Raw genomic sequence first — 13,542 nt, forward strand, 5'->3', positions numbered from 1 at the left:
AGTAATGTATGTATACATGACAACACACATCTTCACTCACACTCTCTCACACACACACACATACATAAATGTATACAAACATACATACAAAAACACACCTGTGCCTGTGGGTGACTGATTGCAAATACATAGAGCTGAACACAGTGTACAAAAAGTAAATAAATAAAAAAAGTTTTACAGAAATTAACAAAGTTTGCAGGTACAAGCAAAAGAAAGCCCATATTTTTTTGGATGCCCCATGCTGAATTGCAAAATTTTTATGTGATATTTGTGTTATAACGCAATCAAATCTGGAGCGTGTGTGTGTATGAGAGAGAGAGAGAGAGAGAGGGGAGAGAGAACATTGCAAACAACAAATGAAATAACATGAAATGAAAAAACTATAAATATAAGGAGTGGCTGTGTGGTAAGTAGCTTGCTAACCAACCACATGGTTCCGGGTTCAGTCCCACTGCGTGGCACCTTGGGCAAGTGTCTTCTGCTATAGCCCTGCTATAGCCCAATGCCTTGTGAGTGGATTTGGTAGACGGAAACTGAAAGAAGCCTGTCGTATATATGTATATATATATATATGTATGTGTGTGTGTGTTTGTGTGTCTGTGTTTGTCCCCCTAGCATTGCTTGACAACAGATGTTGGTGTGTTTACGTCCTCATCACTTAGCGGTTCGGCAAAAGAGACCGATAGAATAAGTACTGGGCTTACAAAGAATAAGTCCTGGGGTTGATAAAGGCAGTTCTCCAGCATGGCCGCAGTCAAATGACTGAAACAAGTAAAAGAGTAAAAGAGTGAAGAGTATAAAGCATGTTAAAAACTATCTTGTACCGAATATTTAAATCAGAGAACTTGGTAAATATCTCTTTCAGTAGTATATTGTATTTGTTTACAAATAGTGAATTAAAACTTGAAATGAAAACATTAAAATAGGGAGAGAGAGATTTCACAAATCAAAACGGAAAATTTCGCTGTTGCTATGTCAATACAGGAAGTTGACATTGAGAAACATTTTTAAAAAAGTGAATCATAAATATAAAGCAATATTATTTATTTTTGATTAAAAACTTAAATAATGCATCTCAAGTATGGAAGCAATTCATGCAGTCGTTTTCACATGAGAAGTGAACACACACACATACACAGGTCTATTTTATCACAATTTGATGTTTTATGAATTTTTTCTACTGCAGAGAATGGAAAAAAACCTAATTAATTTAATTTAATTTAATTATTATTTTAATTACTTTAATTTTTTCCATGTTTTCTTGCATGTCAGTATTATCCTTCAAAATGATCATATGGATTAAAAATTTATAAAAACTTCTAACATCTTCTCTTCTTCCTTTTTTAACTGTTAGTTGGGTTTATATAGGATTTTATCCTATAATACTCATAACACATTTTTAATTATGTCCTCCTCCTCCTCATCATCATCATTTAACGTCCAATTTCCATGCTGGCATGGGTTGGACGATTTGACTGAGGTCTGGCGAACAAGACTCCAATCTGATCTGGCAGAGTTTCTACGCTGGATGCCCTTCCTAACGCCAGCCACTCCGAGAGTGTAGTGGGTGCTTTTATGTGCCACCGGCACGAGGGCCAGTTTGGTGGTACTGGCAACGGCCACGTCCAAATGGTGCTTTTTACGTGCCACCTGCACAGAATGAGAATGAGAAGTGTTCTATTGTTCTCTCTCTCTCTATATATATGTATATAGGTGGAAAAAAGAGTACTCAAATACCAGTGGTAGAGTAATATGCTTTATTTTAAGCAGCAGAAAATTCAACAAAATCTGTTACTTTGAGTTTCTCGTTGCCGTTCATCAGACAGTTTCTAGCAAAAACTGTCTGATGAACGGCAACGAGAAACTCAGAGTAACAGATTTTGTCGAATTTTCTGCTGCTTAAAATAAATTATATATGTATATATATATATATATATATATATATATACATATAAAGACTGATGAAATGCCACTAATCATTTTGCTTGGCATGCTAATGATTCTGCAAGCTCAATGCTTCAAAAGAAGTCTATAAATGATTGGTATTGTTATTGATCATTCATTTATATGTTAATTACTTTTATTTCAATTAATTAAAAAAAATGTAATAATTTACAAAAAAAAGACTAAAAAATAGAATTAAGTGAAGTTCAATATGAGTTATGTACTGTTTATAAAAAATTTTATTGTGCTATATTTAGTTTTATTTTATTCAATTTTATTATTTATTTTATTTTATTTCGTTTATTTTTTTTCTTAGCAGTGTTTTAACGACATGGTGCGAAGTGAGAACCCTTTAATTTATAGTCTTCTTTTATGTATGTATGTATGTATGTATGTACGTATGTATGTATGTATGTATGTATGTATGTATGTATGTATGTATGTTGCATGTATGTATGTATGTATGTATGTACGTATGTATGTATGTATGTATGTGTGTGTGTATGTATGTGTGTATGTATGTGTGTATGTATGTGTGTGTGTATGTATGTATGTATGTATGTATGTATGCATGTGTGTATGTGTGTGTGTGTATGTATGTATGTATGTGTGTGTGTGTATGTATGTATGTATGTATGTATGTGTGTGTGTGTGTATGTATGTATGTGTGAATGTATGCATGTGTGTGTACGTGTATGAATGTATTTACTTACGTGTGTATGGATTGATTGATGGATGGATGTATTTATGTATGAATGTATGTATGTATTTATGTATATATGTATGTATATATATGTATTCCTGTATGTATGCATGTGTGTATGTATATGTGTGTGTATGGATAAATGGATGTATTTATGTATTTATGTATGTATGCTGTATGTATGTGTAGGTATGTATGAATGTATGTATATATGTATGTATACATGTATGTGTATATGTTTGTATGTATGGATATATGCACATATATATGTATATAATTGTGTATGAATGTAAGCATGTATGTATGTTTTTTTGCATGTGTTGTATGTATGGATGTATCCGTATATCTATGCATGCATATATGTTTCTATGTATGTGTGTGTATGTATGCATGCATGCAAGCATGTATGTATGTATGTATGTATGCATGGATGTATGTATGTGTGTATGTATGTGTGTATGTATGTATGTATATATGTATGTGTGTGTGTGTGCATGTATATATGTATGTATGTATGTAAGCATGAATATGTTTGTATGTATGTGTGTATGTATGTATGTATATATGTATGTGTGTGTGTATGTATATATATGTATGTGTGTGTGTGTGTATGTATATATGTATGTATGTGTGTATATACATATGTGTGTATGTGTGTGTTTGTATGTCTGTATGTATGCTTGCATGTGTACGAGGAGGTATCCAAAAGAAACCGGAAACTTTCCCTTTGGGGGACAACTCCATTATAGTTCAGTCTTCCACCACTAGAGGTCACTTGATGTAACACTCAGGTATCAGTCTGCTGACCAGTGTTGTCAACTAGAGTCATACTGCCACATGGTGTGTCTTTGTTTTGCAGTGCTTCCCGTCTCTTCATTGATTTCTGCAATGGCTGGGGAGGGAGCCGGTGTGGGTGTATGTATATCTCTATTTTTTAATTATTATAAATATTCTACTGAGGAGGGAACTGGTTTCCGGCAAAGACCCAAGGCTCCATCTTTGGGATGTAGTTAACACAGACAAATTCACATTTGGAACTTGGGAAAAGTCTTGCGTATTTTTACTGTTCCACTCACAGATTGCACTTGTAATGCACGAATCAGCTGGTCAATTTCTCTTTCTGAAAATCCCAGTTTATCCAGATTTTCCTTTAAGCATTTACTAACAAAACCTTGAGCTCCAATTATTATTGGTATCAATATGAATTCATAGTCTGGATTAAGGAGCTGGAAGTTTCGAAGCAGTTGTCCATAGATATCCTCTTTTTCTTTGATTTTCAAAGAGATACAGTATATGTGTGTGTGTATGTATGTGGTGTGTGTGTGTGTGTGTGTGTGTGTGTGTGTGTGTGTGTGTGTGTGTGTATGTATGTATGTATGTATGTATGTATTTATGTATGTATGTTCTTTTCTGTTTTTAATTATATAAATTCTTCCCCTGAAGAAGGAGCTGGTTTCCATCAAAGACACAAATCTCCATCTTTGGAATATGTACAACGAAAACATTGTCACATTTTAAACTTGAGAAAAGTTTTGCATAGTTTTACTGTTCCGCTTACAGATTGTATTTGTTATGTGTGAGTCAGTTCGATGATTTCTTTTCCTGAAAATCCAAGCTTATCCAGACTGACAGACAGACAAAGGCATTTATTTACAAAACCAAGTGCTCCAGTTATTGGTATAATTTCAAATTTGTAATCCATATGTATATATGTATATATGTATGTATGTATGTATGTATGTATGTGTGTATGTATGTGTGTGTGTGTGTGTGTGTGTGCGTGCGTATGCGTGCATGTATTCTTGTATGTATGTACGTATGTTTGCATGCAGATATGCTTGTATGTATGTATGTATGTATGTATGTATGTATGTATGTATGTATGTATGTATGTATTTATGTATGTATGTATGTGCATGTGTGTGTGTGTGTCTGTATGGGTGTGTGTGTGAGTATGCATGTATGTATGTATGTATGTATGAATGTATGCATGTATGCATGAAATCATGAAAATATAAGCATTAAAACGATGATGATTGCACACACACACATACAGACACACACACACACACAAATGCAAATATACATATATACAAACGACCATACATGCTGATATGTATATTCATAAAACTGATCACAGGTGGGCTAGAAATGAAAGAAGTGAAAATTAATTAAGGTCTCACCACAGGAGTAAACAATTTCTAAATATTTCTGAGAAGTGGAGGGGCAATAATTCTCAAAAGTACTACTGTCCACTTGAATTGGACAATGTTTCCGTCCCTGACAGTCTTGTATGGCCTGTTCTGCTGCATGGGGTGTCTTGCAATCTGAAAAATAATATGGAAATTGTGACAAAGTAATGCAATGCGTAACAGTGTAACACTGGTCTGTCAACGGTGTTACAATATTGACAATAGTACAGTAATGTTACTGATCCTTTCAACTATAGTATTGTCCAAAATCACAGAGTAGGAGAGAGAGTAGTATAAATGAAGAGAGAGGAGATAAAATAGTAATTCAGTGAAGGAGAAGTAGTGAGAGTAATAGCCTTGGCTGAGAAAGAGTGAGAGAAAGTAATAGCAATCCGAGGGAGGAAGTAGCAAAGAGTGCTTCATGTATCTTCTATTTTTCTCCATCACAACATATGAATGAGAAAGGAAGGGGCGATAGATAAATATCGAAGGAAGGGGTGAAAAACAAATCAGTGTTTCAACTCTGTGTGAGCATATGTATGTGTATGTAAAAGGGAGGTATGTTTGTGTGTGTGTGTGTGCATGCGTGCAATTGAAATGGGATGGTGAATGTTCAACACTAAAAAGAAAAATCAAACAGCATTTCAACTCTGAGTATATGTGTGTATGTGTGGCAGTGTTTCTACAGCTTGATGCCCTTCCTAATGCCAACCACTCCGAGAGCATAGTGGGTGCTTTACTCTTGGAGTGGTTGGCATTAGGAAGGGCATCCAGCTGTAATACACACAAATATATAAAATCCCTATACTCATTATTATATTAGGAAATGACACCTAAGTAACACAGCATTTACAGTAGGATATATATAACTAGCAGTATCGCCTGGCGTTGCTCGGGTTTGTAAGGGAAATAACTATATAAGCATTTTTAGAGATGTAAAGTATAATAGCCATCTCAATATGGCTAACCACAAAGGGGGGTGTTACTGTAGCTTTTTACGTTCTGAGATTTAATAATACACTTTTAGAGAGTTACTTCCCTTATATAATAGCAAAAAAATGCATTAAAAATGGGAAAAAATGATGATAAATTTTTTTTTAAATCGTAGACTCATCGTAGACGCGCGCTAATATCCAGAAGGGCTCGATATGAATCACGACTATAAGATACCCGCTTTTGGTTACACTGCACCGCAAAATGTGGGAGTAGTTAGGAATCTAAATCGTAGGAGACAGACACACAACTTCACTTTTATACATAAAGATGTCAAAGTGACGCAGAAGTCACTACAACAACACAATGATTTCTGTAGTAACACAGTGATTATTTGATTATTACAGTAGCACAGGTGTCGCTATAGGAAAAATCAGAAGCCTACAGAAGTGATTCACAAAATCAAAGTATACTAACTATGCAAGGAATAAGATTCTGGTTTGGAACAGTTGGTTTTAGTTGATGGAAAATGCCGGAACTTTGCATAATAAACAACAATTCTACTGGAACGTCGACATGTCAGAGTTATCTGTTCATCTTCACAGGCCAAATTACGATGGAATTCAGCTGGAAAACAACAATAAGCATACAATTAGTAAATTATCTCATTTCAGTTGTCACTCAGACTACAAGGGTCTCACTTTCTCTTGTCACCCACAAAGTGTCTCACTTGCTACAGTCATACAAACACTACGTCTCACTTTCTGCTGCCACACAAAGTGTCTCACTTTCTCCTGCCACTAATCATGTGCCTCATTAAGTGGGCGAGCTGGCAGAAACGTTAGCACACCGAGCGAAATGCTTAGCGGTATTTTGTCTGTTTTTACGTTCTGAGTTCAAATTCTGCTGAGGTCGACTTTGCCTTTCATCCTTTCAGGGTCGATAAATTAAGTACCAGTTGCATACTGGGGTCGATCTAATCGACTGGCCCCCTCCTCCAAAATTTCAGGTCTTGTGCCTAGAGTAGAAAAGAATCATGTGCCCCATTTTCTGATGTCACATACTGTAACTCATTTCCTCTCGTCATCTACACTGTTTCACATTTCCTCCTTTCACCACAGAGCATCTCCCGCTTGTCACCAATGGAGTGTCTCACTTCTATTACTCTCATAAGCACAAAATTTGCTGTTGTTTTTAAGGTTCACATTAACCTTGATTGACCTATTCATAAATGACAAATAATTGTTCCATTGCTTATTTTCAGTCAAGTGGCCAACAATAGGAAGGGCACCGAGGCATACAAATAAATAATCAAAACATGGGAAAATATGTGTATAACAGTAAAAAAAGTATAATAAGAGAAAATGAAATGAAATGGCAGTTGTTGATAACAACAAAGCATTTATAAAATAACACAATGTAACAAAAGTTTAATTTTTTTTTGTCCTTGGTCAGTAAGTGTTATCTCCTATATGCTTCTTTCTAGAAATCAAAGAAGTGACTACTATTCCTTTCAAACTTTGCTTTTGTGACCTGGATATCAATGTTTTGAAACTGACCTATTTTCCATTAAATCTCAGACAGACTCAGAGCTGAGTTGCTGAAGCAGAAATATCATTATAGCAAATATTCTGCTCAAAACCACAGATTTGCTTGTCAGTTGCTTGACCTTTATCATTTGAGCATGTCCCTTAGTTGTTGACAATATGTGCATCTCTGATTCATATAATAATATAACAATAAATATATAATAATAGCATGAACAGGAGTAGTGGAGGGGCATCATAGGCATGTGTTAAGAGAAATTCTTTGGGGCTTGAATAAATGTAAGAAAATCAAAGCTTGAAGGAAATATTAGCCACTTGTCATACTTTCTAGGGGTAAGCAAATTAAAAAAAAAAGGACAAAAACCATGTTACATAGTGCAATTATGCAGAAGTGTATATAAATATAATTAACCCTTTAGTATTTAAACCGGCCATATCCGGCTAAAATATTTAATCTGTTTTATGTTCAAACTGACCAGATCCAGGCTCTCACACCTACCCTACAATGTTAGTCTACATTAAGTAATTACACCATCAAGATCTTAAAGATATGAGATAATTCATGATTAATTCAAATCAATGGGAATCAATAGGCATTATGTTTGATAGAATAATCTGAACACTAAAGGGTTAAGCATAAAAAACAGAAAAGTGAAAGTTCATAGTAGTTCTTCATAGATAGGTAGATATCCTGAAAGTTTATACTCTATTATTACAGACAAAAGAGATTAAAATCTGAGTAGAAAGTTCTTCATAGATTGATAGAGTTCATATTCGAACCTCACAAATAAGATTGAGGAGAATACAGGTAGTCTTTTACAGTAGTATCTGGGGTTTGGTATCCAGCAAGTACAGTATTGTGCATTGTGTGTACATATTCATGAAGAAGATGGGTATTAGTGAATTTATGTGAAGTAATCCAAATTTAAAATATATTAAGACTCACTCTCTCTTTCTTTTTTACACTTTTGCTCTTTTACTCGTTTCAGTCATTTGACTGTGGCAATGCTGGAGCATTGCCTTTAGTCGAGCAAATCTACCCCAGGACTTATTCTTTGTAAGCCTAGTACTTATTCTATCGGTCTCTTTTGCCGAACTGCTAAGTTACAGGGATGTAAGCACACCAGCATTCGTTGTCAAGCGATGTTGGGGGGTAGAAACACAGACACACAAACATATACACACACATACATACATATATATACACACACATACATATATATATATATATATACACACACACATATATACGACGGGCTTCTTTCAGTTTCTGTCTACCAAATCCACTCACAAGGCTTTGGTTGGCCCGAGGCTATAGTAGAATACACTTGCCCAAGGTGCCACGCAGTGGGACTGAACCCGGAACCATGTGGTTCATAAGCAAGCTACTTACTACACAGCCACTCCTATTCCGTCACCAAAAGAAAATAAAAGTTTAGCAGAGAAAGGTTTTTAATATATACTGATTCCAAAGTTTTGGCACACGGCCAGTGAGTTTGGAGGAAGGGGACTAATTGATTACATCAACTCCAATGCTCATCTGGTACTTATCTTATTGACCCCTGAAAGAATGAAAGGGAAATTTGACCCTGGTGGAATTTGAACTCAGAACGTGAAGATGGACAAAATGTTACTAAGAATTTTTCTCAGCACGCTAACAATTCTGCCAACTTGCTGCTTTAAATGTACTTCATTTCAAGGAATTGCAATGAAACTGTTCTCACTGCTTTCATTATTTTTGCTGCTTTTGCAGATTCCTATGACTCTCTGTTGCCATTCAATTCCATTTGAATTGGGAGTCTGAGTCATAGTGAAACTTTGATTAGCTGATGACACAACCATAGATGTCACCTCTATGGATGCAGTGTGGTTATTCTCTCAATAGAGCTTGGCGAACCTGACTGTAGATCTTCTAGGATTCCACCACTCAGCATCAATGTAAGAAGCGCCACTGACTCAGTTGAGCTTCTGCTATTTCTTCACAGACTGGCTCAGTCGAGCTCTTTTACAATCTCTTCACAGACTGGCTCAGTTGAGCTCTTCTACCTCTTCACAAACTGGCTCAGTTGAGCTCCTCTACTATCTCTTCACAGACTGGCTCAGTTGAGCTCCTCTACTATCTCTTCACAGACTGGCTCAGTTGAGCTCTTCTACAATCTCTTCACAAACTGACTCATTTGAGCTCCTCTACAATCTCTTCCCAAACTGGCTCAGTTGAGCTCCTCTACAATCTCTTCACAGACTGGCTCAGTTGAGCTCTTCTACTATCTCTTCACAGACTGGTTCAGTTGAGCTCCTCTACAATCTCTTCACAAACTGGCTCAGTTGAGCTCTTCTACAACCTCTTCCCAAACTGGCTCAGTTGAGCTCTTCTACAACCTCTTCCCAAACTGGCTCAGTTGAGCTCTTCTACAATCTCTTCACAAACTGGCTCAGTTGAGCTCTTCTACAACCTCTTCCCAAACTGGCTCAGTTGAGCTCTTCTACAATCTCTTCACAAACCACCATGCTGCTGTGCCATGATTGCACCGTACTTCTGACAGGATGGCTGAACGTGTGCTATGCCTTGCCAAAGGGCAGTCGGTAACTATGCAGGACACAGGTCATCATTCTATGAGGTATTTTCAAAATACCCACATACCCCAAAGGTACTTAATATATTATAAATACACTTTTTCCCTGTATTCATTATACGCCTCTTTTGACATAATGTTACCCCATTATAACAGAAAAGGAAAGAAGACATGTTGCTATATCAATCAAGGAATTACTCACTGGGTCGGCATTGGTAAGCTACTTCAAGTAATTTTGTTCTGTTTGGGCAAGGATCTGATAGAGTGGTGAAGGTTTTTACCTTCACCCTTAATTGACATCTCCGTTTCTCTTGGCACATCTTCAATAAAACCTGCAAAAATAAATAACAAATGTAATTTAGATAAAGGGATCACAAGGCTGCAAGAAAATAAAACTTACTACGGAATAGTCAAATGATGTGTGAGGAGAAACACACCGATTCCATATGTAATGGGCATCAATAGAGTTGCTTTAAGAAGTCTATTTTGCACTCCCATGCGTGTGTGTGTGTGTGTGTGTGTGTAGTGTACTGTTCTGTGATGGTAAAATCGACTATTTTGTGATGGTAAAAGTACTCCATCTGGTGAGAGATGAATATTATTTAATAAACATAATATATATTTTTCTGTGCTACTATTAGTTTCATGCGCTGAGAACATGTTTAAACAGGCATAGGAGTGGCTGTGTGGTAAGTAGCTTGCTTACCAACCACATGGTTCTGGGTTCAGTCCCATTGCATGGCACCTTGGACAAGTGTCTTCTACTATAGCCTCGGGCCGACCAAAGCCTTGTGAGTGGATTTGGTAGACGGAAACTGAAAGAAGCCCGTCGTATATATATATATATGTGTATGTGTGTGTATATGTTTGTGTGTATATGTTTGTGTGTCTGTGTTTGTCCCCCACCCCCAACATCGCTTCACAACCAAAGCTGGTGTGTTTATGTCCCCGTAACTTAGCAGTTCAGCAAAAGAGACTGATAGAATAAGTACTAGGCTTACAAAGAATAAGTCCTGGGGTCGATTTACTCGACTAAAGGCGGTGCTCCAGCATGGCCGCAGTCACATGACTGAAACAAGTAAAAGAGTGTTTTATGACACATCTGGTGTCCTAACACAACCATCAGACACTGCCCACATATTCATTATGCCATTTGGACAGTGTCTGATGACTGTGCTAGGACATCAGATATGTTGTAGAACACTGTTTGGCATGTTCTCAGCATATGAAACTAATAGTAACACATAAAAACTTATATTGTGCTTATTAAATAATATATACATATATGTATGTATGTAAGTAAGTATATCATGTAATTGACCAGACTATCAGATGTTGTTATACACTGCTGGTCACAATGCACTTTACATCGTATTAGTTTTCGAATGATGCCACCCCACTGCCTAGGCAAACAGGCCAACATTCCCCTTGAACAAAGGACAAGACCCTTGTAGGGTTACCCATTTACAGCTGAGTGAACTGGAGCATTGGGAAGTGAAGTGTTTTGTTTAAGAACACAACATGCTGCTCAGTCTGGGAACCAAACCCATGATCTGTTGATTGCGACATCCTAACCACTGGGCCATGCACCTCCACACAGCACACACACACACACACACACACACACACACACACACACACACACACACACACACCTTTTATCTTTCACTTGTTTTAGTAAGGCACAGCCATGAAGAGGTCTTTGTCGAATGTACCAACCCTACAACTTATTTTTTAAGCCTAGTACTTATTCTCTTTTGCTGAACTGCTAAGTTGCTAAGTTACAGGGATGTAAACAGACCAACACCAGTTGTCAACTGGTGGTGGTGGTGGTGTGGGACAAACATACACAAAAACAGATATGCACACACACACATGTATATACATATATACAATGGGTTTCTTTCAGTTTCTGTGTACCAGATCCTCTCACAGGGCTCTGGTCCACCTGAGGCTATAGTAGAAGACACTTGCCCAAGGTGTCATGCAATAGGACTGAACTTGGAACCATGTGGTTGGGAAGCAAGCTCCTTAGCACACAGCCACACCTGCACCTATATATATATATATATGTATGTATATATATATTTGTGTGTGCGTGTGTGTGTGTGTATAAAATAACAAAGTAATGAAAATGGAGAGCTTCTTATATTGTGAAAAGAGGGAAACAATTTCTAACCCTTTTATATTTCAGGCCCAAAATCTCACCACCAGAAAATAACAGCTGAAAGAAATGTCTGTCCATGTAGTACCAGCCATGTTGATTGTTGTGCAATATATATATATATATCACATATATAAGTGTGTGTGTGTGTGTGTGCATGAAGGACTCTCCTGTTGAAGATGACGTAGAGGTGTTCAGCTTTTGCCGAAAGACCTGCTGAAATGATTTGCTTATAGTGATCAAATATTCATGCTGCACATTAGCTCACTTCCTCCATTAAATCAACATTTCCTGAACAGGTGCTTAGTGTACCATGTGTCAGGCATCAAAGTGATCACAGAGCAACAAGAGATAAAGTGTTTTGCTGGTCTAGGAATTGAAACCATGATCTCATGATCATGAGTGCAACATCCTAACTACTAGGCCATCTGCTTAGTGGTTAGTGTGTGTGTGTGTGTGTGCATGAAGGACTCTCCTGTCGGAGATGACATATGTGTGTTCAGCTTTTGCCAAATGATCTGCACAAAATGTTTTGTTTATAGTGATCAACTGTTCATGTTGCACATTGGCTCCCTTCCACCATCAAATCAACATCATCAGAACAGGTGCATGGTGTACCATGTGTCAGGTGTTGAAGTGATCGCAGAGCAATATGAGACAAAGTGTTTTGCTCAAGAACACAATGTATCAACTGGTATGTTAATATGTGTGTGTGTTTGTGTGTGTGGTGTGTGTGTGTGTGTGTGTGTGTGTGTTATTGGTTTGTGTGATGATTCCACCACTGTAATTCTACCAAAACCCCTTACCTTATTTGGCAATATTTGAGCTACTTACGTCCAGTGTATTCGAGAGATAGCAGTTCCGATCACCGTCGCCTTGGGAATGGTCTTTGAATGGCGTGTCCATGGTACCACACATGTGATGCTCTGATAAACTGTAACCATACTGAGAAAACTGGATGCTGATTAGCGTGCCTTCAGGACAATATATGTACAACATTTTCCCATCACATAATGTCTCTCGGAACCGCATCAGGGAGCTTGAAAGGAGACCTGTTGATTTAAAGAACACAGAAAAACATCATTAATTTTATGTTCTCAAACCTATCTATTCTTGATTTGAAATCGGGCTGGGTCCAATTTTTCAATAAAAAGAATTTTGGGTGGGGGGTAAAATATGAATCGGTTGCTGAATAGGGTCAAGTGAACTGTCAGCAATTTCTGTCTGATATAACTTGTTTTTATGCTTTAGGAAAAGCAATTGTCATTGGTGTTGGAATCTTCATTTTCCGCACTTGTATTGCTTGGATAGTTTGACAAGCTCCAACAAGCTAGAGGACTGCAGAAAGCTCAGATGTATGTTTTGGCATGGTTTCTATAGCTGGATGCCCTTCCTAGTGCCAAACACTTTACAGTGTGTACTAAACACTTTTTTTTTACATTGCACCAGCACCATTGAGGTAACCAAGTAACCTGCAAGACAAAAC

The 13,542-nt window shown here is 37.1% G+C and overlaps 1 protein-coding gene across 2 annotated transcripts in view; it reads right to left on the minus strand.

The window, feature by feature from the left end:
• The window catches only part of LOC115219857, a 42,819-nt gene extending 29,697 nt beyond the window's left edge, over nucleotides 1–13,122 (minus strand). For both annotated transcript variants that reach the window (XM_029790149.2, XM_029790148.2), the window contains exons 1-4: nucleotides 12,891–13,122; nucleotides 10,095–10,224; nucleotides 6,250–6,399; nucleotides 4,831–4,974 (exon numbers count right to left, since the gene is read on the minus strand). In XM_029790149.2, coding sequence (XP_029646009.1) covers nucleotides 4,831–4,974; nucleotides 6,250–6,399; nucleotides 10,095–10,224; nucleotides 12,891–13,088 — 622 coding nt within the window. In that variant the 5' untranslated portion in view covers nucleotides 13,089–13,122. The remainder of the gene's footprint in view (nucleotides 1–4,830; nucleotides 4,975–6,249; nucleotides 6,400–10,094; nucleotides 10,225–12,890) is intronic.
• Nucleotides 13,123–13,542: the final 420 nt, after the last annotated feature.

This window comes from Octopus sinensis, linkage group LG15 (assembly GCF_006345805.1).
Source record: "Octopus sinensis linkage group LG15, ASM634580v1, whole genome shotgun sequence".
NCBI classification, from domain to species: domain Eukaryota; kingdom Metazoa; phylum Mollusca; class Cephalopoda; order Octopoda; family Octopodidae; genus Octopus; species Octopus sinensis.